Source organism: Aptenodytes forsteri, unplaced genomic scaffold (genome assembly GCF_000699145.1).
Source record: "Aptenodytes forsteri isolate BGI_AS27 unplaced genomic scaffold, ASM69914v1 Scaffold88, whole genome shotgun sequence".
Lineage (NCBI taxonomy): Eukaryota > Metazoa > Chordata > Aves > Sphenisciformes > Spheniscidae > Aptenodytes > Aptenodytes forsteri.
In genome coordinates, this window is record NW_008795948.1 from 2,897,527 (window position 1) to 2,924,777 (window position 27,251).

The 27,251-nt window shown below is 37.4% G+C and overlaps 1 protein-coding gene across 3 annotated transcripts in view; it reads left to right on the top strand.

The window, feature by feature from the left end:
• The window catches only part of ZFYVE28 (zinc finger FYVE-type containing 28), a 79,251-nt gene that overhangs the window by 9,455 nt on the left and 42,545 nt on the right, over nucleotides 1–27,251 (top strand). For all 3 annotated transcript variants that reach the window (XM_019473680.1, XM_009285397.2, XM_009285399.2), the window contains exons 2-6: nucleotides 10,936–11,073; nucleotides 13,997–14,199; nucleotides 15,907–15,996; nucleotides 18,237–18,326; nucleotides 21,551–21,652. In XM_019473680.1, coding sequence (XP_019329225.1) covers nucleotides 10,966–11,073; nucleotides 13,997–14,199; nucleotides 15,907–15,996; nucleotides 18,237–18,326; nucleotides 21,551–21,652 — 593 coding nt within the window. In that variant the 5' untranslated portion in view covers nucleotides 10,936–10,965. The remainder of the gene's footprint in view (nucleotides 1–10,935; nucleotides 11,074–13,996; nucleotides 14,200–15,906; nucleotides 15,997–18,236; nucleotides 18,327–21,550; nucleotides 21,653–27,251) is intronic.

The following is a 27,251-nucleotide window of genomic DNA, read 5'->3' on the forward strand; positions in this document are numbered from 1 at the left end:
GGGGTTGCCCCGACCCAGGTGCAGGACCTTGCACTTGGCCTTGTTGAACCTCATGAGGTTCACAGGGGCCCACTTCTCAAGCTTGTCCAGGTCCCTCTGGATGCCATCCCGTCCCTCTGGTGTGTCGACCACACCACTCAGTTTGGTGTCATCTGCAAACTTGCTGAGGGTGCACTCGATCCCACTGTCTGTGTCATTGATGAAGATATTAAACAGTACCGGTCCCAATATGGACCCCTGCGGGACACTGCTCGTCACTGATTTCCGTCTGGACATTGAGCCATTGACCACTGCCCTCTGGATGTGACCATCCAACCAATAAATAAACAAGGATGAATTCTAGCAGGCTTGCAGAGTCATGTCTACTTTTGCCTTGCGTGACAACTGGGATTAAAACATTTTCCATTTTCACACATTCCTACAAACCTCTGGCCTCAGTGTCAGCCCTGTTTCTTATTTGTACTGTTGTCCTCCGTAGGGATTTCACAAATTTGACTGGAAAATAATTTAAACCTGTAGCTGGAATGTGAAGAGTTCTCTCAGTAAATCTAATTAACATATTTGGTTGTCTGGCTTATTCTGCAATGTGAATAAGAGTCTAAAAGTATCTCATTTTATAATTGAGAAAATAAAATTGAGGGCATTGTTCAACAAGGAAGGCAGCATTATCTTTATGTAAATTTTTAGGAGACCATTTAAAATACAAAGTTAGTAGAAATGATCCTAGGCCTGAACACTCTGTGTTAGAATAGAGGTCTCCAGTGTTTTGGGCTCTGCAGTTTTGAGTTGAAGTATCGTTGGATATAATTCTTTGTTGGCGGTATAATACCATATTGGCCTGTCTTTTGTCTACAGTTGCAGAACTTCAATTAACTCTATTCGGTGAAATCAGATTTTGTTTTTTTAATGCAAAGTGTGTTTTCTCTCTCCTAGCAGGTAAAGGCTTTTAAATCTACCAGTGCTGTGGATTAACACTGGTAGGTTTTATAACTGTATTAATGAAAATGCATAGAGTGATTTCAGAAAAAAATATTTATGTAAATCTGCATTGTTTTGATCAGAGTCCTATGATAACTTTAGCAGCTGTGCCTGCGGATTGCCCAGTCTTTGATTCAAGCAAACCCTTGGGCACTTGCTAGAAATGTTATTAACATTTTAGTTTCAGTAAATCTCTTAGCTTTACTGCTTGGATACCTGATTGTCTTGTTTGCCCATACTCAAACTTTGATTTTTTTTTAATAAAAAAATCTGCACAGACATGTATTTCTGTGTTATCACACATGGTTCCTTAGGCATAATTCCATGGTCCATTGGCAGTGTAAATTTAAAGGTTTTCCATTCCAAATTTACACTGTTCTTGTTCCTATCTGCACACTTCAGCATCGCACCCCCTCAAAGCACAGCTTCCCATTAGCTTAAAGTGTTTTGAGACTCTGCTGCCATCAAAAGAGGCAGCCTTGTCTGTCCGTCCTTCCTTCCAGCACTAGTCCATGTGCTCTAAGAAGCCTGTCTCGTGTTCCAGCAGTGAGTGAACAGCCATGGAGTGGGTGGGATCACCTGGAAGCCTGGTTGTAGAGGAGGCTTTGGTAGGGTTGCTGTAGCTCAGCCAAATGATCACGTTGATTCACTGTCCATGTGGATGCATGATGGCATGGAAGTGCTGACGTACAGCTGGAACAGTGTCCGCAGATAGGAGTGGAGAGAGAGGGGTGGGTGTATAGATTCTTATGCACAGCCAGTTTAAATAAGCTGTGGTCAGCTTTAGACCTCTAGGAAACCACATCTGCAGCTGTACAGATACACGTATTTGCAGAGTCATTCTGTGAACTTTTAACAGCGAAATGACCTGGGTTACTGTGGATCAGCGTACTGAAACCATTCACATATGCCCCCTGTACAAGTAAGTCGAGAGTGCTGGTGAGACAGCCTGTGACAGCCTGGAGACAGGAACAAAAGCTGCAAGGTAGGTGAGATAAGGGGCTGACTTCTCAAGTTGGCCTTGCTGCCTAGCTCTTACACTGCAAAACGGCCTTATGCCGTTTGCTGCCCATCTTTGATGAAAAGTGGCTTTCTATTTCAGGTGTAAAAGAAACTTATCTGAAGGTGTCTCCTATTATCTGATAAGTTTCAGTGGTATAAGAATAAGGAAAAAAAAAAAACATGCTCTTTTATTCTGTGCTTTATCTGAATTGTATCCATGCTGAAGAGAGCAATTTTTAAAAAGATAGTCAGCATTAATGAGCATCCCTTGATGAAGAAGGTATCCGTGAAGAGCTGTTAAGTAACTCATAATAATGTCATAGTGGATTGGCAGTGAGTTATCTAAGAAGTACTAATTGTATTCATTAACATTCTTGACAAGAGCAAACTGGGAGTATGTACCATAATCACTGTGAACAATGAGGTAGTTCAGAGGTGCGATGTTTTCATGTTTGATTGCATCTGTCCATCGAACAACATTTTCTTGTAGAATTATGCAGAAATAGATCTCATTAAACGAGACAAGTTAGACTAAAGCTGCAAGAAACTCCCTGTTGGATTCTGAAACCTAATGGTTGGTTAGAAGTTGGCGAGAATCTATTCCTGATGTTACTTTGTTAATTAATATAAAGGTTAAATAGTGTGGATTGAGCCAGGAGTACTTTTATCTGAAGTAATGGCCAAGTCTTTCTAGCCTGCTTAATTTGCAACCCTTGAGACATTATATTACTTAAGTTAGTGGAGGTCAATGAAGGAGACAGCAGGGTAATTACTGAGATAGAGGGAAGAAGTTGACTGAAAGAAGCCTTCATGTTCCTGAAGTTTAGAAACTGTAGTAGATAAAGATATTTTTAACAGTAGAGGAAAAAAGTAGGAACCAAAAGCAGATCCTCTCTAGCCCATTCAGTTATATCGGAACGCTTGGGTGTTACTCAGTGATCTGTGGTGAGGAGGGAATCAGGCTATTTTTCTGAATTGTACCTGTTTGTCAGGCTTTTTCTAAAATATAACAGAGCTGGTAGGCTCTAGAGAAGTTCTCATAAGGTCTATGTCTGAGACTTGATGCAGATGTAGGAAAGCCAGAAATTCATGCCAGAAGGATTGGGCAGTTGACTGATGGGAGAGCGAGCCAAGCCTTGTTCAAAGAAAATTATTCTCTCTTTTATACAATCTTTTCCAATTTAATTTAAGTGGGGAATAGTGCCAGTTTAGAAAAGAAAGTGAAACTGTAAAAAAGCATTTTTTATTTAAGTGATGTTGTCAAGATTAACCTTAAATTCCAGATAATGCATGTCTGCTGTACTGTTTATCTGTGATAATAGAGCTTGTAAGTTTTTTTTTCCTGTGGCGTTTCATCTCCACTTCAGGTGTTTTATAATTGATTACAACATTTGTCATTTCATTACTCCTAGTAATGATTACTTGTGAGTTGCATTGCTCTAATGGATGTCTTCTCTGTGCTGCCTGACATCTTCAAACAGTTGATGTCAGGTACCTGTTTGCTGTTTGGGTGTGCAACGGAGTGAAAGCTGGTAACATTTCTTTTGAAAACACGCAGGCTTGTCAACTCCTTCATATGTTTTTACTGTACTTCAAAGCACTGTGAATGAAGAAAAAGAACTTGAGTATAACTGTGTTAAATACACTAAATAGCCTGCAAGTATCAGAAAAGTTGATTTTTCTTCTGTTGGGACTCAGGCTACAACTGCAGATTTTACATTTACCTTTTTCCCCAGAAATTTTAAGTGATCAATGGAATGATCACTAAGTAGAAAACAAATGTGCAGCAATAAACATTTCTAAATAGTAAATAAAATAATTGTGTCTTCTTAAATCTTGTCTGTTTAACAGCTTTTCTTCATAGTTGTTGGGAAACTTTTGGTCACTTTATTTTTCACTTTAGAATGCTTTGCATGATGGCTAGAAAATATAAAATGCTTGACCATAAGTTGGGCTATCAGTAAAACTCTATCCACTAACAAGAATTTTATTTCCTTTCTGCATTTTGGATTCATATTTGATCTTATGTAGGGAGTGATTAATATTGTAAAATATTTTTTCTTTGAAAAAAGGATCGTAATAGTGTGTACTACTGTAGTCTTAAATTGTAGTTTCGCATGTTAACAAGCTTTTTCATGTGTTTTCACTTGCTCATACGGATCAAATAGGTCATTCGGAGAAACTGCCTATTATCTAAGACTATGGGCAGAGTGGATTGAAAAGGCAGTGCACTGCAGGTCAGGGAATTTGCAGCAAAGAACCATAGGGAGGAAAGCTGGTCCCATGCCAGCTCAGCACTGAATGTGTTGGGGATTCAGGATGCTTTCATGCTCTGCAGTAGGGGAAGGCAAAGCAAAGGTGGCAGTAAGTCATGAGACATTGCCTCTGTTCTGCTCGTGGCCTCAGCTGTGGAGCAGCTTTGGAGCGATATGAAGAAGGCGGTCCCAGCTCTGTGCCAGGCTGAAATTCTTTAGTGCTTGGAAAATCTTGAAGTACATTTTAGGGCAGTTCCGAGATCGCTGTACCATGGTAGGAAGGCAGTTGCCTGGTACTGGTGAGGAAAAAGCCCATTTTATGTTTATTGCAGCAGATACCCATGTTCAAACCGAATGTGTCTCATTCTTCTGTTGCTATGAAACTATGTAAAAGGGGATGTTAGTGTACCAGGTTACTTGCTAGATTATTTTCAAACGTCTTTTAATATAAGACAAACATTTTAGAGTCTTTATGAAAAAGGCTTAAGTATGTATACACTACTGTAAGAGCATGTCTGTGTCCATGATGTCTATCCAGTAATATTTTGATTCACTGTGGACCAAGTTCTTAAATTATCTCTTACTGATAAAGGGAGGCTTGGCTGAAAAGCTCTGTACTGAAAACAGTCTTCCAGTACAAGTTTGGGTATACGTCATTTCAATAAAGGCAGTCGTGTCTAATATTAGTTAATAGCTTTTTGGTGTGGAGGACTAAAACTTTTTTTTTGTGGTAGTCTCAGGAACACTTAGATTTTTTGAGATCTGAAAATGCTCTTTTCTGCAGAGAGAGGATGATGCCCTCTAACAATGCTGTACTTAATGTAGTCTCTCAAGTTGGTGTTAGTTATAAACTGCCCTTCTGTAAATGGGGATTCCTCTTTTTTTTTTAACTGAGAGCTATATTTGGGTGGGTAGTAACAAAAGAGGGAAATGAATTCCATGATTAGGTCTTTGTGTTAGAGACAGACACACTCAGAACAGATGTAAGCTAAATTTAAACGTAATTTGTCAAAAGAGTGCACACTGGCTTAGTGAAAAATGTCATTTTAGCCAATAAATAAATACAGCATCTTTGTTAAAAAACCATTTTTATTGGAAGCTGTGCTGAAATATCTGTGACCTCTTTTGTTTGAAAATTGGTACGCCAGCGTTCACCACTTTTTATATGTAACAATTGCTCCACTTGGGGAAATGTAATTATTCAGTCTATGCATAATAAATTTTGAATATATGCAGGAGGTAAGATAAAAATTTCCATTAATAAATCTGTGGTATTTGGAGTGTTTAGTGCCCTCATGAGGGTACACTAGCAAGACAGTTCAGGAAGAGAAGCTTTGACGTTGCAGTTCAACACAAACTGCAACAATCATTGTTGCTGGGCAGGGGCGATACAGCATTTAAATTGCTAGAGATCCAAGTTGCCTTTAATTTGTGAGGAATTTTGGTACCACTCTATAGCGGGCTAGGTTAAACTAGGAGCTACTGCACAAAGTTCATACATAGAAAAATCCTAAGTTACTTTCAGGAAGTGGAGCCTCTAGAAGTTGGCAGTGGGAAATAGCCAAATAGCTGACCAGGCAAGAGAAAGCATGGCCTTTGGGGTCTGTGCAAGACGGGCTGGAGGGAAAGCGGTGGAACTTGTTGCTAGCTAGAGAGAGACTTTGGATATCTGATGGGTGAAACGGCCGCCTGTAGAGAGTCTGCTGGGTTCTGAAGCCAGGACTTTTGGGTGTCTTTTGAAATTCTGTTACTTACATCAAAGAGTATGTCACCTTATTATTGGTTTCTTCTGTTAATGAAAGTAACCCATGAAAACCTGACTACTAGCTAATTGCTTTAATTGCAACAAAAATCTTCCTTTATGTTTGGCCTTACTTTGTCTTCATCAGTTGCTTCTGTTTGTCATAAATGTGATGTTGAAGGAGGTCTGCAACTTAACATTAAGCCAGAAAAAGAAATTAAAAATGTGAAGGATATATTTAAACGAAGAGGCTAAAATACCATCTATTAAACTCATGGTGATATTATCAGAGACTGCGTTACCTTGACTAGATTTTAGTGATAATTCAAAAAATGGGTATTAAAGAGGTACTGAACAACATGGGAAGTCATCTTCCTCTAAAGAAATCTTGCAAAAGACCTCAAGAAGGTCATGTTGACTTTAATAGCATGGAAGAGCAGCATAGATTTTTATCAAGGACGTGCATGAAAGGGTAGATAAGTCTGCCTTTTGCTGATCTAAACATACGTTTTAGAGCATAAGTAAGATGAAGTTACTGGCTTTTCTTTTTGTACCTATTCAGAAAGCTAATGCGGCAGTTGCTGTTAGCTTTATGCTCTGATTATTGAGTATATGGCCAATTACTGCTGGGCCAAAAATAAACCAACTTTTTGTCCTCTACTGTGGCTAGCTACATACATTGTCTCACTACCACTCATTATCTTTCCTATCAAAATAAAATATAAGTGCTTTCTGTTACATGAAACACTGAGCTCTGTTTTCCAGGAAATGAGGAACTTGGAGTAAATCCCAAAGCAGAATCTCTGCAGCGGCTGCCTGTTGTGCTGCTGGAGAGCCTAAACAGAGCAGCTGAAACAAAACTGTGCTCATCCCGGTATGCAAATGAACCAAAAGGTAACAGATAAAGCCACCAAAGGATACATTAAAATCCAGAGGCTTTTATGTAGAAAGATGGATCAAGTGAAGGATTTACTACTTCAATTCCAACTAATTGATTTCTGTTGCTTAAATTAAAGCAAAACCTCAATGCTACCATGTATCCAAACCCATTCATTCTTAGCTTACAAAGCAGAATGCAGTAATTAACTAAATTGAATGTTTCTTGAAGCTCTTTTAAAGAAAAGACTAATTTGCTTACAATGCATTGTATAGTCTGTCTAAATTGGCTGGCATCCTTCCAGTTTCAAAGCAGCTGAGATTTGAAATCATTATGGGAGCAAGTATTCCAGATTTCCTATTTTGGTTACTCTGCTCTGGGTGTCATAAGAAGAAGGAATGGAAGAGGGAAGGAAAGTGATGGAGAATTGTTTTGGGTTTTTTTTTTCTGCAGTAAGATAAAATAAACCCAGTAGAAAGTCAGAGAATTTGGGAAATTGCACATCTTGAAACAGCAAAAACAATTCACCTTGTAGAATTCTTTCAGCTTTTATACACTAAATGGCAAAGTTCCATCAACTATTCTTTCCTTAATCTTCCAGTATCACCACTACAGTATGCAGGAGAAGATGCTCATCTTTGTAATGGTCTCTTTCACTTAGTTTTTTGACAGAATGACCAGCTGCCTCTGTGAAGCCAGGCAACTCTCTACAAACAACTGCTACTAGTCCAGAGATTGAGCTATTGTGATTTATCTCCATTGGAAAGTGTATATGAAAATTCTAATTACCTATGCTTTACCTTACTAGTACTGCACAAGTAACAAAACTTTTTTTTTAAACTGACTCATGAAGTGTGGCATACATGGAGATGTATTGGTAGATCTTGGGTGCTCTGGAGCTGAAGCATCTAGAGATTATAGGAATATTGAAGAAACAAGGAAGAATATTAAATGTCAGGTGGTAAACAAATGGTATACTGAAAAAATAGTATGATACTTGTTTTGTAAAAAGTTTAATCATCTTTATTCTATTGCTTTCAGTTACAATATTTAAGTGCATTAAGGTACAAAATTTCATTATGCTTATAGTAATTACCTCCTGAGATGATTTAGACAATCTTAGTACTTTTTTACAGGTATAATGATTAGAAAAACAGAATGAAAATACAGAACAGTTGCTTGGCCAGGTATGAGTCCTGCTGCTTTACTCCGTTTGCATAAAACTTTCTTTGATATACCAGGAATTTTGAGTAAGTATGTACATGATTATAAAAAGGGAATGCAGTCTGTCTTGTAGCTGCTGTAAAATAAGATTGCATTTGAAAAATAATGCATTAAAGTAAAAAAAAAAAATCTGGGAGGAAAGCATTTCAATATGGGTCTCATCCTATTCTGTGTAGCTTTTTAGGAAAAAAAAAAGCAAGAGATTGAAAATTTCATTTTCCCATATTCAGGTTTTGGTGGCAAGTAAAATATTTTAGGACGTGATATTCCAATTTAAAATGGTATTGGATTAAAAATAAGATCATTTGAAAAATAATGCATTAAAGTAAAAAAAAAAAATCTGGGAGGAAAGCATTTCAATATGGGTCTCATCCTATTCTGTGTAGCTTTTTAGGAAAAAAAAAAGCAAGAGATTGAAAATTTCATTTTCCCATATTCAGGTTTTGGTGGCAAGTAAAATATTTTAGGACGTGATATTCCAATTTAAAATGGTATTGGATTATTTAAAATCTGACGTAATCAGATTCAAATATAATTCTTCTCAGAGTTCCCTGCCTTAGTATTTCTTTGACTTCCATCAGCTTTTGTAAAATTTAACTGGCAGGACTACTTTTTACCACTGCATCTCTCCAATGCTAAAAGATCTTTGCAAACTTTTATTCATTCCCTGAAAACAGGAATCTGCCTTTTCATCCTAATGTGCCAACGTGTATTGCTCTGGTGATAAAGTGGGAGCTACAGGCAAAGCACCTGGTCTCAAAATAGATCAGTAATAACTGATTTGAAATACATCATGAGTGACTCATGCCCTTCTACAATTTAAATGCTTTAATCCTCAGTTTGATTCTTTGCTCTGTAACTTTGGGTAGGAACTAAGTGGTTTAGGAGTTGATTTCCTTATGGGACCTACTTTCAAAATATTTTGGTTCCCCAGCTGGATCTAGCTAAATAATGATGTATACTCAATATCAGGAATTAAGAAATGGAAGGAAGAAAAATAGGAAACTTGCTATTAGTCTGTTTTTTCTCACCCTAAAGTGTCATACTAATTTGCATGTGATTCCTTGACTGTCTCCATTTTATCCTGGAGAGGAGAGGTGGTGGCAGTCTGGCTTGTTCTTCAGCCAGTGGTTCAGGATAGCAGTGCCAAAACAGGGTGGTGTGGGCATCTTAGCTCTGTTCTGTGTTCTTCCAGGATTTGAACTGAAGTTCCCCTTGCAGTTACACTAGGGAATATTGCGAGGATGGTTTTCCCCTCAATTTCTACTATGGGCATTTCTTTGGATTCCTAGGGATTCAGGTGTCCCACTAATCCTGGCAGTATGCTAATACCCAGCAGAGTAAGGGGTGTGTCTCTAAAATTCAGTATTTTATATGTTGGTGAATCTAGCTTTGTTTTCTTGTCTCTTCGCATACCTGTTGGCCACGGTCTGTGTTGTGATGCCACGGAGGAGCTACAGAGCATTTGGCTTTCAGATTTGTTTCTAGAGAAGATGGTTGAATATTATGTGTGCCAGTGTGTTTTAAATGTTTGGGGTGTTGTTTGTTTTTAACAACTTTATTGAAATGAAATGTGTTACCTCATGACAGACTTGCAAAAAATGCATTTATGTAAAAATGTTTTAAATGTTGACACAAAGTACCTTATACCAATATGTAATAGGTGTTGCAATACTTAATTTATTTTGGATGAAGACAACTGTGGTTATGGCATTAATGTTAAGATTATTTTGTGACAACAGCAGTTACAGCAGTCTGCACTGAAATTACAGAAAATGTGAATCTTTTTTTGTACCTAAAGTAGGTTTTGTCTTTCTCAGTGGGGAACATACAAAAGGGGCAGGTTTCTTCAAAATTCCTGTCTTCTATTATTTTTTAAATGCAGAGGGAAATAAAACAGTAAAGTGTAGACTTAAAGCAATTCTGTCTGTTAAACAGTTCAATACAGACAGATTTGTTTTTATGTTTGAAATAGTTTAAATAGTACATGAATTCTGTAAATAGTGTAAGAAGCATGAGACAGACAAAACATCTTTAATGAAAGCACTCAGCCTTTTTCATGCTCTGAATCTACCTTTATTATGTTAATCAAATTCCATGCAGGTCCCAGCAGGAGTATGTGAAAATTATCTTTTCAAAAAAATGAATGCAGATTATTTACTGCATATCAAGAGGCTGGTTATAGGTCTTTGATCTTGGTCTTGGTCCAGATGTAGATAAGAGCAGTTACTAAGACTAAGTTGTGCAGTGTCCCCTTATCCTCCTGGATGGCCGGGGGGTGAGATGGCAGGCAGGTGTGCCAGCCCTTGCCCACTGGGGACTCAAGTGTGAAAACTACCTGCTTTCGATTCCCAGGATGAGTTTAAGTCTATTCAACCCCACTGGTCCCAATATAACTCAATTTCTAACGCCTCCAGGGTACTCCGTCAGGCGTTCTTTTTGAGAAGAATGAAGTGTGTATCATTGGGGCTGGTGAGAGGAAATGAGAGAAATCTAATTTACTTGTATTTCTAGTTTATTTACTGATATTTTACAGATAGATAGCTGGAGGTAACAAGGTCTTTAAATTGTGCCTCCTCATCAGAAGTCCCACTAAAGTAGCCAAAGTTAAGTGCAGTGAATCTGAGAAACAGTCTCCAAGAAAACTAGAAAAAGTGAAGTTTGCCACTCTTCTTTCTATGCAGTATTCTCCTCTTTGTTCTCCTTGTGTGCGTGATGACCATAAGGGTTAAATACTGCATTTTCTATCTTACTTAATTAGTTGGTGCCTCACTAATAAACTCTGTTAAAAGTTAGAAAAAAATTTGTGGAACAAATCTGCGGGAACAGTATATATGCTATCCTATATTTTGCTTCAGGATAATGTTTTGAACATCATAAATCAAATCATGGATGAATGCATTCCGCATGAACGGGCCAACCGAGACTTTTGTGTTAAGTTTCCAGAGGAAATACGCCATGACAACCTTGCAGGACAGCTTTGGTTTGGAGCAGAAGTAAGTCTGTCATATTTCTGTTTTGGGGGTTAATGGAAAATTTTTTGTGGCATAAAGCCAGAAGTTTAAAGTACATCTTGCGACTTTTCTGAAAATGGTACATATAATTACAGAGCAAGGTAAACATCTTTGAGAACTTGCTCCAGATGCTCAGTGGAAGGGGATTCTTTAACTATGGTTTTGGTATTGGTTGGGCTAACAGCATACTGGTTTATTTTCATAATTGTCTGCTCTCATTATGACCACCTTCTAAAAACTATTCTTTTGTGAATTAGCATCTGATTAATATTCTTGTTTTGTTTTTTTTTTTTTATCCTGATGGGCCATCTTGCATCTCATGCTTTGAAAAAATCTTAGAAATGAATAAAGACATATAAAGGAATTTTATCAGGATAAAAGTTTGTCTCCAACAAATATAAGTGCATGCTGTCACTTTATTTTAATGGCTATATTATGCTATAACTCATACTAAACATATATAACTTTGTTGAGCTGACATTTGTTGCACATAATTCACTTGTTTCATTTGTATGCTAAAAATATAATGGTGTCTGCAAAACACTGAAGTCCACTTTTCTTCTCTTACCTGGTTTCTCTAAGACCTGCTTCTACAGCAACCTGTAGGAACAAGGGATTTTTGTAGTGAATAAGCTTGAATTATTTTAACCAAGGGAAGCCTGAAGTGTCAGAAAAAAGGATGTCATATGTAGGATACTTATTCAGTAGTACTGATGTCTGTTGGCTAAAAAAAACCATTGTGGCATCATTAATGATAAACTTAGTGTCTTCAGGTCTGCTGGCCTGAAGGTGACTTTAAGCACCACGGATTTGTTGAGGGTTGAGGGGAGAGTAGTCTAGACATCCCACCACACAACAGCACGTTGTGTTGTCGTTTTTGGCTTTGCCTCTCCTGTATTTGAAGCAATCCTTTGTGTCCTGTTGTTATCTATTCTTTTCCCTGTCAGTTACTCCTTTCTTTTTAAAGTGCATGCTCTCCATCAATAGTTCCTGTCTTGGTCAGTTCAATATACCTCCGTATGTTCTGTTTCTGAAGCTGTCTTTGACAGTTGTTAATTGTAGGCCCCTCTGAGTCAGGGAAGTCCCAGGTAGAATTTACAAAATGAATTTGATATGTCAATGCTTTATAATCCTGTCCTCGGCAAAAACAGCAGCAATTTTTCTTCTCATTATCATGGGACCTTCACTGCCGTCATCCAGGTGATGCCATGCTTTGTTTTAAAACGCTGAATCTGACACATTGGCTTAATGGTGCTTCCTTGGTAGTTAGGTAGGAGAACATGGGGTAATTCTTCCTGCAACCATCTCTAATGAATCCCTGTGAATCCTGTTATCCCTTCTTACTTTAAGGGACTAACAAGCTGTGATTACAGCAATGAACAAACTGGAAAAATGCCAGCCAATGTGGTAGCTTCTCCTTGCATTGTGGAAAATGTTTGAGGGAATCACTGAGACAGCCAGTATCTTCTAGGAGAAAAAAAAAGTCTCCCTTTATTCACTGTTTGTGTTACATAAGCTAATGCGTTTACTCTTTCCAAATTAAACTTTCGCTGTCTCCAAATCAAACCAACAGGTTGGAGAGACCTGTTGGTTTCAGAGAAAGTAACATATGCAGTGGTGAAGTAATGCTAACTCATACTACTGTAGACACTGTCCTCCTGTAAAATCATGTAGTAAGGAAGACTGTATGGACTGTTACGAATATACACTTATGTGTCCTCATCAGTGCGATCACTCTGAGTTATCAGACTGAGTCCCTATCAACAGGTAAGACTTGCCTTATCCATACTTTCCAACAAATACTGCTTTGGCTGATAAGAGGTAAACATGATCTTCTCTGAGTGCCCTTAAAACACAAATCAATGCATCAGGCTGCTGAGCAAGGGCTGGGATTGCAGGTCCCCCATACAGAGCTGCAGAAACGCCTCCCATCCAGGGGAGTGCAGGGAAGAGGGGAGGGATGCAGACCTGCAAATGAAGATTAAAAAAAAGAAAAGAAAAAAAATGAGAACTTTGCGACTAGAACAACCTTGTATATTTTCAGTTAATAAAAATATTTCCATTAATACAGCAAGTATGATTTATATCAGTGCTTGTTGTCTTCAAAATGTATCCATAAAGGAATAAAGCCAGCAGCAGAGATTATTAAATAGCTTGGTTTTAATAGCAAGATTTAAAAAAAGTTTCACTAATGTGTTACAGTAAAAATCTACTTTTAATGTCTTTGTGAGCTGGTCAGAGGGAGTCCATGTATAACTCTCGGGGCAAGGAGTCTCTTAAATAGCTGCTTTCCAGAAATTGAAAGGGAGGAATCACTCTGTGACCTGGTTTTTATGTTCTTTCCTATAAAGTATATTCATGGCTTCTGTGGGAGGCAGGGTGCTGGTCTAGCTGGATCCCTAGTCTGATAACCAGTGTGACCAGTTTTGCTGCAAAAGGCATCACGGTTGCAGAATTTATGTTCTTTTTGTAAGGAATAGATTTATTTTACAAAATCAAGCAGTCTAGCCTGAATCCAAACAGTCCATTGATCATACTTTAGCTGGATTCACATCCCTCTTACGCAAGCAATCCTTGCGTACATAGTGTATATATCCTACCAATACCTGTTGCCTAACTAGTGGGAGAAGAGCTTTAAGTTCTTCTGCTAGCTTTGTGGTTCTTGCACTTGAACCTCCACCTGTTCTCATGTCTCCCTGGCTGAGGTGCTCCCTAACCTTTTATGTGAAGGCTTATGACTCTCAGCATATCAGTCTTAAATCTTTCACTTATTTAATAATTTCCAACAAATTGGGGCTAAATACTGCCCTTGTTCAAAGTATTAAATACCACATCTCGTGCTTTTTTTTAAACATAAAAGTAACTTTGTAAAAATTAATATTTTCTCTCTTAATGTATTTCACAGTGTTTGGCTGCTGGTTCAATTATTATGAATCGTGAAATTGAGAGTATGGCTATGAGGCCATTGGCCAAGGATCTGACCCGAAGCCTAGAAGAAGTTAGAAATATCATTCGTGACCAGGCCTTAAGGGATTTGAACCTCTACACAGAAAAAATGAAAGATTCACTCAAGCATTTTGACATCCTTTTTGCTGAATTTGAATTAAGGTAAAAGATCCAAAGTAAATGTGTTGTGAGCATTGGCTTGGCTACTACGGCTGTTGTGTGGCTCATTGGTTTTTGGAAGTTGGTTGTTTTGTTCTGTTTTCTTTTTATGGAAAAAGTATGTAATTTGTTTATCGTGGTATTTGAATTCTTCAGTAATTTGTTGTATTGTTAGATATTTTCCTTCCTTTGTAGCAATAATGAAAAGAAAATTAAATAGCTTTTTAGCAATCAACATTTGCTGTCTTCAACTAAACTATAATCTTCCATTTGCATACTGGCATATGGCATTTGAGGGAGGTTTTCTAAGACACAAAAGGAAGCCATAAATCTCTTTGCTTAATGTTTTCTTTGTCGGAGGAAAGGCGACAAATAAAGAGACATTAAAAAAAAAGTATGATGATAAATAGTCTAGAGATTATGAGGCTTTGTTCTCTTGTGCTTAGAGATACAAGCAAGATGGGCCCAGTGAATTTAAGAAGGCAAATTGAAATCTGATGAAGGAAGTGCTTTTACACAAACCATAATTAACTGCAGGAACTCACTGATTTAAAAACTTGTGATTGAAAAATTGCTTGGAGGTTTGTAGCAAAAATAAAAATAACTGCTTTTGGGGTGAGAAAGGTAACTGCTTATTTGCATCAAAGGTCACATTGACCAAGTCTTGCATTGTGCTTCAGAATTTAAGCCAGCTTCCTGCACATCTGTTGATGTTTGTGGTGCTGGGGGCATAGTTACAGACAGGATACTGGACAAGATTATCTATGGATCCAATATAACACAGCCATTCCTACCCTCAGCAGAACAGGTTTCTTAGGATTGGGTAGTGTTTTAAATTTTTCCTTGGAATAATCCCTAGACTGTCTTGTCTCCCATTACTGTTTGCCCTTCCTCAGTATTCATATTCTCTTGTATTATTTTACTCAGGTAAGCAATTTTTTTCTGATTCAAAAAACCATCATTATACTGTTACATTGAAAAACATTTTAATTGAAAACATTGGCTAAAACCATGTTTTTTGAGTGTGGCTTTGAGTGCAGACACCGATGCAGAGTTTCTGGCCTGTTCATACCAACTCTACATACAGCATTTTTCTTTGCCATTGTTTTGCAAACAGCTTTTTCCCTTTCTGTGTTACCTGTAGTTTACAAATGACTAAGTAATACGGTGACAGAAAACCACTTACTTTTACCAATGTTTCTTACCTTGTGCATTACTGCTTTTGTATGTAATTCCACATAAAAACGAGGCCAACTTTTAAGTCTCCTAAATTGTCTCTGCTGGGTAACTGAATTTCACTAATATAATTTCAGGTAAAACCTTTCTAGATAAAATGTGCATTTTATTCAGTTTTTTTCTTAAGGAAATGCAGAGTAAACTATTCTATCTTGAAGATTTGGCAGTAAAGATCCTTCTAGGACCTACCTCCCTGTGCCACACAGTATGGAGTTCTTGATTGCTAAATATGTGTAATTATATTTCTAAATTACTACTGAGTTCCACTGCCTCAATCTGCAATAAGTAAATCGGCTGCATTTCTTATAGATTCTTACACTGTACAATTTTCATAGTGAGTGCTGTCAAAATAAATACAAAATGGTACAGGAAAGTTTAGGTTTCTAAGATGATTTGTCCTAGGTTTGTTTTTATTTATAATCTGATTTGTTAAAGCGTGTAAAATAGTAGTACGTTATTTTATAATCTTTGTAGTTATGTGTCGGCCATGGTACCTGTGAAGTCTCCAAAAGAATATTATGTACAGCAAGAGGTAATAGTACTTTTCTGTGAAACTGTGGAGAGGTAAGCGTTTTAGTTAAGTACTAGATTTTCATTTCTGTGTTTACTTACAGTCCGAGCTTTTGTAGAAATATTTTAACTGTAGTCTTTAAGAAGCATCGTAAAACACCACGTATTTTGCTTTTCTAGTAAGTATCCAAGTACAAAGTTAAAAAGCATTAAGTATGCTTGCCAGGCACAAGCCTATGCTTTTTTATTTTCTAGCAAAAAAACCCCAAAAGTTAATAATCCAACAATAACATTATTGTTGGTATGCCTAGTTATAGATGGGTAAATGAAGACTAAGCATTTAAATAGCTAAATCTGTTTAAGACATGAAGACTTAACAATGTTTCATGCAAGAATACATGGGGAGATGATTCAAATCATCTGTGAGCCTCTAGTGATTATCATGAAGAACTTGGAAAGTTAAGACATGAAGACTTAACAATGTTTCATGCAAGAATACATGGGGAGATGATTCAAATCATCTGTGAGCCTCTAGTGATTATCATGAAGAACTTGGAAAGACTCTTCAAAATCTTAGAGGATTGGAGCTTGACTCTATATGTATAAAGAGATGATGTTAAAAAAACCCAAACAATCCAGCAATTCATAAGTTCTTTTAAGAGTATAAGGTGATAAGAAAAATGTGAATCTGTTTGGAATGTACTGTGTTGAACAACTTTTGGTTTTTTCCCCTGTGACAGAGTAACTAGCCTAGCGAAAGACTCTTCAAAATCTTAGAGGATTGGAGCTTGACTCTATATGTATAAAGAGATGATGTTAAAAAAACCCAAATAATCCAGCAATTCATAAGTTCTTTTAAGAGTATAAGGTGATAAGAAAAATGTGAATCTGTTTGGAATGTACTGTGTTGAACAACTTTTGGTTTTTTCCCCTGTGACAGAGTAACTAGCCTAGCAGGTAGGCAGTAGAAGGGAATAGTATGTGAAATACCCAGCTTTAGTCAGATTTTGAGCAGTGGAACACTGTTCTCAAAAGGCAACTAGTGAACCATAGTCTAGGTGGAAAATTAGAGACCAATTGACTGTAAAACACACTTGGAATAAGCGTTGGTTTTACTGTCATATTAGGAGAACTTGTGAAGTAGGACCCTGGGTCTGGTGTGGTCGATACTTTCATTAAGGACTGAAGGAGTACAGAGCATACTGCTACAATCTGTAGATGACACCAAGATCAGAGGCTTCAGGCATTTTAAGACAGGATTACAACTCAAAATGGTCACAACAAGTAGGAGGAATTACCTTCCATCAGTCAGAGAGCTACTACATATACACAGATTTGCCCAGTAAGAGGAAAAAGATGGTTTCTCATTTGCAGCTTTGGATAATCTGGCAGTGGACTGTAGGAAGGAACAGGGAGTGAGAGTGGGCCACCCACTAATGAGTCCATCTACCGTTAGTACAAAGCAGTGCTTGCTTTGTGTTCGTTTTGCTGTCCACCACCGGCAGTATTGGCAAGACAAGTACTGACAAGGAATAAGAAAAAGTTATTTCCATTCTTTTGGGGACTGGTCAGATCTCAGCAGGACTAGTGTGCAGTTTTGAGTGTTATCTTACACACTGATACAGACAAATAGGAGAAGAAATTTGAGGACGTTACTAAACTTATGAGGAAATGAAGAAATGGTGAAGAAACCTGGAAAACCTAAGTGAAACCAAGTGAAAAACCTAAATAAATTGGATTTTAGTCTAAAAGGGGCTTAAGATATTTGAAAAGTTATTAGAGGACAATGAACTGTCCCCCAAATATTAAATCCTTAGACTTCAATAATTGTTGCTGTACAGAACTGGTTTTTTTAGTTTGGTTTGTTAGTTAGGGGGGGGTTGACCTAGATCATTATAGCAAGTTTTATTTGAAAATGAAACCAAATACTTTCCCCTATTACTTTAAAAATGTTTCTCTTAGTTGAAAAACTCTAAGCACTAGTGGTTTTCAGTAACAAGCTGAAGCTTGGCATGAAATAGTAAATAAAAAGGGAAAATGGCATAAAAATTATTTTGGTTTTGGATGGCTATAAAAGCTTTAAGTGTTTAAAGATTTTTTTTTTCTTATATTAATATTTTTTTAAAGCAGAGACTACAGCAGTCAGTTATATACATAGTGTTTTAATTGTACAAAAATAGTTCATGAGTTAAATACTATCAATTTGGTTTAGCTTAATTTTTTCAATTTTTTTCCTATTGAAATGTGTTCTTCGAGAGTTTGATCTTATTAACTAATTTTATTCTTCTGCTTAGAGCCTTAAGGCTTGGATACCTCACTCAAGATATGATAGATGACTATGAACCGGCTTTAATGTTTACAATTCCAAGATTAGCCATTGTATGGTAAGTAATTTTTTTAACTACTCTCCACTCTGCCTCACTTAAAGATTTATTGAAGATTTCAAAAATTTTGTTCAGAATTTTGGCATATTTTCTTTCACCTGAGTTTGCTTGTACTTTATTTAAAAAAATCAAATAAGAGGATTATGTTTTGTTTTGTGGTTTTTTGGGGTGGTTCGGTTTTTTTAAATCATTACCAGTTTTTTGTAGAATATCAAGAGAGAAAAAGGAAAGAGAAGGTAGAACTCTAGATATAGAAGGCAGGAACCTGGAACGATTGATCAGTCATCCTCCAGAAAGAAATTAAAAAATTAAGAACATCAGTCCATAGAATGTCATGTTGTCAGAAATATTTTTTGAAAGCAGGTATTTTGTGTCACTCAAAAATAATGACCTAAGGATACAAGTCTTGAAAACCAAAAATTTTCAATAGGAATTGTGTATTTTTCTTAATGACTCTAGGTTCAAAAGGAATTGTCATGGCAAACTGCATTGTGACCTCTGAGTTAAGCTTAATCTTTTTCAATGAAAATATTAATATGTATTTGCAATATTGAACAACTCAGATGCGTTTTTCCTAATGAGTCTTCATGATTTAATAAGACAGCAGTTTCTCTGGAGTAAAGCCAGCATATTTTTAATATTTTATCATTGTGAATGTTTGAAAGTTAGCTAATATAAGTAGTATAATTGAGGGAAATAAGAAACCTCAAATCCCGAGTGTAATACGCTTCTCCTCAGGAAATCCCTGTGGCCCATTGTTCCTGTTAAATAGGATATTGTCTGTAACTGTCATTCTAAAAAAAAAATAACAGTAGTAATCTGATTATCAAAAGACAATGGGAATACGAGAACTCGGTTTGAAGCTGCTGGAAGACACAATAAAAAAATACATCATGACTAACTGGAAAACCAAGGGCTCTCTGGAAAACATGCCATATCAATCCCAAATTACAAAGAAGGACAGAGAGGGAGAAGTGAAAAAAGTTTAACTGCTCCAAAGTATCTGGTGATTTGAAAATAAATCACTGCTATGTGAAGTTCCACAGAATAACCACACTATCCAGATATGGTGTTGTCTGGAAGAAATGCAAGCCTTTTATTTGGACTGTGAAAGGAGAAGCCTTTAAACACAAGACAGGTGCAACTCAAAGTTGCCATGCTGTTGCTCTGTTGTGTCTTCATGAGAAGGATGGATCTGGAGCAAGGAGAAGTGCTGGATCCCCTCGGTATTCTAATAGCCAAGATTTAAGGAATACTTTTCGGAGTCTTTTTTGTCTAAGGTTTCTTTTCAGACATCAGTTTACCGTCCACATTATACAGCCTATATTGCCTAGTGTGTTAACAGGCGTCATGAACTTGGAACCTAGTAGGAAATATTGACACACTTTTTTCCAATTTTTAATTCTTTCCGTGGTACAACTATATTCAAACTTTGATTCAGAACTCTTTCGAAGTTCATATATATACACAGGCCATTTCATAATCTTTTTTGTTATGCTCTAGCCCTCTTCTATTATTTTAATTTCTTCTGCGAGTTAAGCTCTATGGGAAGTGGAAAATTGCCAAGGGAATGGTGATTTTGTATCGGTTACAAGTTCGGTGAGAGCAGCCTCGAGCTTCTACTCAGCAAAGAAGTAACTTTTTTTTTAGGCGGAACACTAGTATGTGAGTCAGCAATAACTACTTCGCTTCATGGCAGCCTGCTTGTTGAAGCTCAGAAAGCTTAGGAAAAAAAAAAGTATGTAACCATGGTAACAGGATAATTTGTCTTAAGCCACAAAAAAAAGGTGACTCTCAAGAGAAGCAACTTTTTTCTCTCTCTCCACTGCTCCCCTTTCCCTGTTCCTGCCCTGAAAACCCCAGTCCCCAAAGCAATGTTGATCAAGTTTACTGGTTAAATTTCTTGGACCCTCTGTTGACTTGACAATTCTGAACTTTCTGATGGCCATCTTCCAGCCTGATGGGAGACCACGGTACTATCCTGGTACCAGGGTGTGAGCCAGACTCTGGCTTTATAAAGAGAAGAAAAAGAGCAATATTTCCCAGGTGGTAAACAGAGTGTAAGTGGTCCTTGTTCTTAATACCTCAGTGGGATTCATATAACTTGTGACATAAGCTTTGCTGCTGTGTCTGAGAGCGCCTTCTGTGGTCAGGCAGGGTGCTCGCTAGCGAACAGCCGGGGAGCAAAGGACATCAACAGTCTTGTTAGTCAGCCGAGGGTCCCCATTACTCTGGATGATTTGGGTGCAGAGTAGCTACAATACTTTCTGAAGCAACATGTAATTTGAGTGTAAGAAAAGGAACATAGTTTTGAGATACAGGCAGCTCTCAGTTACCCAAGGTAAGGGCAGGAAGGGGAAAACAAAATGGTCTGGCTAAAATATGTAATCTTGAGTGTGAGAACGCATGATCCATTTGCCTTTGAGAAACATACATTGTTTTTGCAGTGGGCAGAGGATTAAACAGTTTTAAGCAGAGTGGTGCCTGGTGTGGGTGGAATCCACTCTCAGCCACAGTGCGGTATGATGCAGCAGATAATGGTGAAGGTGGTGAATTTTGTTTAATCCCTGACACACAGACAGGTTTGGGCAGTAGTGATTCGGCCAGGAGGAACTATTGAGATATCTGCAGTGAAGTGCCCGGAGGCTTTCAGGATCATGAACTAACCTCTCTCCAGGGAAATTTCTGCAAGTGCTGAGTTGATTTAGAAGCACGGCATTATCAAAATGTGTTTTATGTGGTTTAGCAGATATGTTTTCTTTTTTACCGCATGTTAATACCAGGTTGTATTTATCTTAGAGGTAGAAAAATAGGAGCTCAAGAGTCAACTATCTTACCTAGAAATTATTTAGACTGGAAAGAAAAAGCCATTTGCAGTCTCTCTCAAGACAGCGGACTTTCCCCAACTTACTTGATAATCAGTTTCTTGTTTTATTTTTTTATGGGTCAGCCGCAGCAATGAAGTAAATGTATGTTCTTCCTCTTATGCTTCCATTGCTTTTTCTCCCATGCTTTAGGGGGGTGGACAGAGGGGAGGGGATCTCTTTCCTGTTGCTTTAAATAACATTTAATTCTAACTGCAGGTGAATGAGACAAAAATAAGATAACTATGTAACTTGAGTGTAGTTCTAATGTTTAGGTACAGTTGCTTTTCTGACTCATTCAGTAGTTGCTCTGTGTAATGAAATTTTTTTTGTGTGTTCGTGCATGTGTTTGAACTACAGTGGCCTTGTTGTCTACTCCGAGGGACCATTAAACTTGGACCATAAACCAGAAGATATGTCTGAACTCTTCAGACCTTTTCACACTCTGCTGAGAAAAATAAGGCAAGTAATAAAAGATGGTTGTAACTGCTTCTCTTCTGAAGTGAAAATCAGAGGCCTAAAAAAGAACACACAAATGCGTTTGTTATGTTAACCATAAACTGCATTTTCCTCTCATCTGCCTGATATACCCATGAAATAACTAAATGTAGTTTTTCATTTCATGGGAGTTTTCTGAACTTTTCATATCTTTGTGATAGTGGGGTTTTTTTTCTGAATATCATTTTATTACATTTCAGATTTTCCTTATGGTTGGATGATGCCTGAAATACTAAAATTGCAGTTTATTTTTGGGAGATCCTGTTTCTAATTAGCATCAATGTTTCTGTTTAACTAGGCTTATTACACTTTCTCAGTATGTTGTGATGCAATACTCAGATAATTCTTAATCTAATAGAAATGACTATCAGTTTTTCATATTGTGGTTCTGTTTTTACAGGATGGATCATTTTATATATATCTCTTTTCACAGTGCTTCAGTCTCGGTAACCATTGGAGATGTGGGTTTTGGCTCAGCTTAAGTATAAAGGGCAGCAAAATATTTTTTTCTGAGTTGAGGTCTTTAGAAGACTGATCTGTTTCACTGGAGAAATCAAGCTGTATCTTTAAAGGATCTTTATATTCACCCTTAAGGTGTCTTACCTGGGTGTTAAAAGAAACTGTTTTCTAAATCCATAAGCCATATTATTTTCTTAGAATTCGAATTTATATATCGACTGCAAATTTTGTTCCTAGAAATCTCTAGAGACAACTTAGCAGAAGTTTTTCTTTCCTGTGTGCAATTTTCACCTGTTAATCGCCTTCCCTGTATGTCATGATGATGGTTTGATGTAAGAATAGATTTCACATAGATAAGTTTATCAAGATTAATCTCCTCTCACGCATTAGAAGTGAGGCATCTCCTGAGGGAGAATGCAAGCTCTGTCGGGGATGGTTCAGGGAGGAACCTACTTCTGAAGTTAGCTTTTATGAATATCCAGACCACATCCTTTTGTGTCCCTTGAAGATTTCCTAGTATTTCTGTCTAGAAGTGATACAGTTTTATTTTTTGGTACATTAGTGACATTGATATTGAAATCTCAGAATTGACAACTCTACATGTTTGGGGGTGGTTTTTTTGAGTGATTATGGTTTTATAAAACACTGAGTAAAGAACAACAACGTGAACTGAGGAGAAAAACTGAAGTTAGAGGGGGAAAAAAACTTTAATGGTACTGAAGCTTAAAAAGTCCATGAAGTTTACATTAAAATACCTTATTCCCAATATATGGCTATCAGAAATTTTCACCAGCATTCCACTGGCTGACTAAAGCCAAAAGAATATTTAAAAGCTAATATACTTCTCATAATCTGTACTTTCTCCTTACTCCTTACATTTTACAACATGGAAAATGAAAATCAATGAAGTCAGTTTATTGCTTAGTCCATTTAATTTTCAGTTACTCTGAACTTAATGCTTGGGTTGAAAACACATTAGTAAAATGCTTGTTTGTTCAATAACTACAATTTTCAATGCAAACTTCAGAAAATGAAAAGACTCAGATTCATTTTTGGGAAAGTTCTGATATACTTTAAGACTTATTCTTTCAAGTGAGCATTAAGAAATGTGATTTCAGTTGTCTAGCAGATAAAGTTTGCAAAGTGTTCTTAGTGAGGTAGCGTCTATCAGAGCAAAAATTTAAGCAGGTTAAGATGTAATGTGAAATCTTATCTCTGACAGTCTCTGAATTGAAGGAATGTTGAGGAACTTGAATATTTGAAAGAACTGGGCTCAAAAAGATCCTTTAGTAATATTCTTGAATGAAAAATACTTTGAGTGAAAATAACAGATACAAATAAGTGTGCAGTTCATATAGGATAATTAAATTACTTTTAAAGGTAACTAAGCTGTCTAGATTTTATTCTTTTTTGTTATGTTGTGGTTTAACCCAGCAGGCAGCTAAACACCGCACAGCCATTTGCTCATGCCCCTGTCTCCCCCCAGTGGGACGGGGGAGAGAATTGGGGGGAAAAAAAGCAGAATTCATGGGTTGAGATGAAGACAGTTTAATAGGACAGAAAAGGAAGGGAAGATAATAATAATAACAACAATGATAAAAGAATATACAAAGCAAGTGATGCACAGTACAATTAGTTTGGCTGTGCCCCCTCCCAGCTTCTTGTGCACCTCCAGCCTTCTCAGTCAGTAGAGCATGGGAAGCTGAAAAGTCCTTGGCTAGTGTAAGCATTACCTAGCAACAACTAAAACATCGGTGTGTTATCAACTGCGTTCTTGTCCTAAATCCAAAACACAGCACTGTACCAGCTACTAGGAAGGAAATTAACTCTATCCCTGCTGAAACCTGGACATGTTATCACAGATTTTTTTAACTCATCAGGCTGGAATTCCTACTCAGTGAGAATGTTCACAGAAATCTACAAGGGAAGATGGAATGAGATATTTGAGCTCGTCCCCAGCACAAAGGGAGCATTTTTTTCCCGGAGTCTTTCTCCAGTCTCCATCACCAATAGTTAAGGCATGAAAATAGATTCAAGTAGTCTTCTGTTAAAATAGTTGCATCTTGTGTTGCAGTTGTGTGCCTGTGTAAGAATATAGAACAACATCTTACTGCAGAATATGATCACATCCCAGTAAATTTCTCCGTAAAGTTCTATAACTTTTTAGCCAACTAAATATTTTAACTCATGGAATAACACCAAATATACAGCTGATGATTTTGTAGGATTACAGGTAATTTTTAAGCTGTATTATCCTAAAACATCCCTCCTGTTAAAGGCAATGATAAGGTCTGTATTTATGTGGATCCACATAATCAAATCGGAACTAGCAGAGAAAAATATCTATCAGCTAGGAAAATCTTTGGTGTCCTGTTGGTGGCTGGCAACTTCGAAAACAATAGAGATTGTGGAGACTCTCAGAGCAAAAGCAGTAAGGGTTCTTTTTTAGGTTTTGGTAAGGTGGAGCAGCAAATGATGACTTTGAATGTTTTAATTAATACCTAAGGAAGGTGCTTATGTTGATTTTTGTTTTAGATATAAAACGTCAGCATTGGTATTTTATACATCTACCAGTGCGTAATTATATAGTAGTGTTATCTCTGTTCCTTTTAAACTAAGACATTTGAACCATTTCTGCCAAACTACTGTAATATGCCTAGTAAGTATACAAAGCATATCATCTGGTATAGATACTTAATTAGATGCCTGTGACAGTGAACATTCTTGTGATAAAATATTACCTATACTATATATACATTTGAGGCTGCTATACAGAGATTTTCAGAGGTGAGCAAACTTGGGATTTTGCAGTACTCCCTTTCTTCAGAGCCCTCTGCTTGCCTGGTGCTTGTTTCTGGACCGTTACAATTGATGGCAGGGTCCCTATGGATTTTGGTGGTGCAGAATCAAGCAGATTGCAGATCAGGTGGTGCAGAATCAGAGGCTCATACCATTTTAAGTACGCTGAAACCTTTCTGTATCACTGACTAGAAATCAAATGCAGTATACCAGTTGTCAGTGTGTTAAAGAATGGGGGGGCTTGCAAAACTCTCATGCTTTTAAAGTGTGCACAGTGATTGGGGGAAAACTGGTTAGTTTTTCCAAGATGGCTGTGCTTAAAACCTTTGAGTTGATTTAAAACTTTTGCAGTAAAGGAGTACCAGTGATATTTGTTATATATCTGTGTTGGTTTCTCAGTGCTGATGTGTCAGAGCAGATCTGCGGACTTTGGTGTGCTGAACTCAGCTCAGCACTGTGAAAGCAGGAGGATGCAAATTGCATTCCCGTACTGCATCATGTTCTTATGGTGGCAGCTCTGTGAAGACAGCTGTTTATGCTCTGTTCAGAGCATGAACTGAAGCACAGGCTGGCAATAACAACGATGCTGTTCCCTGAAAACAGACAATTTAAAATTCTAGTCAGAATAGGAGCAAAGTTAATAAAGCAGGCTTGGAGAATGTGAGAGGTCAGTGCACCTGGGTTTTTGTGGTCCTGTCCTCTGTTCAGCCAAATTAGCTTTTAAATGGACATCTAGCCTCAGATCTTTGAAGAAGTAATTTCTGCACCTTGTATATTGGCAGTAGAGTAAAATACGTTTATTGGTTTTGCAATAGGCAGAGTAAATTTCTACTACTGCTTGTAACAAGCAGAATACATCTTAAGGACTTGCCTTGTTTTTCTGCCAGTGACTACAGCCACTGGCAGAAAAACATTCCTCGTGTTTTCAAGGCTAGATTGCCTTCCTGTGATACTATGCCAAAAAGAGTAAAAGCAGGTGAAACCTCAACATGTGCCTTTCTTAAATTCAGTGTTTTCTGAAGCCTCTGAGAAGGAAGCGCACTGCCGCTGTCAGGGTGGATTGCAGAAGATCTCTTTACCTGCGGCTTCTGAATAACAAAAGCAGAGGGAGAAATTCTTTTTTGCATATGAGCACAGCCCTTGCTTGGATCCAATGACGAGTTACAGATACTTCAGCAGAAAGGAAATGAACTGTGGAAGTAGCTACAGCTTATTAAACCTTATGGTTTAATAATGATGCCTGATGTTTAGTTTTAAACTTTCAGTAGTGAGATTTAACATTTCCTTCTGTATACTGGTTGACATTAATTTTATTCTCAATATCTACATAGACATTTTAAATATCCCATGTTCCTAAGTTGACAGTGAATCCTGTATAATCTAATATACAGTGTATCAAAAAGATAACTGTTGATCAAACATTTGTCACCTTGCAAGGAAACTTGTATATAAAACAGCCCAGTGAGTCTAGGGTGTTTATATGCAGAGAAGTGAAGATAATTGTCCGAACCTCTGTTAGAACAAGCTGTATTTGTTAATAGCAAAATTTGTGTGTTTGAATTGGGAAATTGAGCATATTTCCTTTGCATTTAAAGCAGGATTATTTCTCTACTGAAATAACAGGGTTGGCAGACCTCCACATGTAATCCAACTGATTATGTACAGCAACTCTTGCAAGGCAGCATGGATCTGACTCACCTAAAAGGACACGAGGACTGTCAGCTGATTTAATTGATTTTTTTTTTTAATCAAGCTTTATTTAGTTATCCTCAAAACTGCCCACAATTGTTCTTAAATTTTGAGGTGGTGTTATTGGCAGAAACAAAGAGTCTGTTATTCAGGTCAATGAAGCTAGCCAGTGTAAAGTAAATATGTATTTCCAGCACTGACTTTACAGTGAATGTGTGAAGCCTGTATCGGATAGGTCTGGGCTGTCAGGCGCTCTGTGTCTTCAGAAAGGAAGCAGAGCAACTCTGGGCACCCAGACATCCAGGAATCTCGAGTGCTGCTATGCGATGTTCTGGAGACTGAATAAAACCCCAGACTAGATGCTGAAAGTCAGAGGATTCAATCTTAGATTTTTTTTTTTCCCCGGGCCCATTTCATTCTCAGTTATGCTGATGAACTTGGACAGAAAGCAAATTCCTTTGAATGTTGCTAGTATAGTCTATATTTGTAGAATTTGCTAATTCTTACCTCGTGTTTTGAGAAGAGGGTATGACTGTGGTGTATGGAGAAGCGTAGCTGATGTTTAAGCAGTTGATCAGTTCCTGACACGCGTGTTTTCATCCATGCAAGAAAAGTT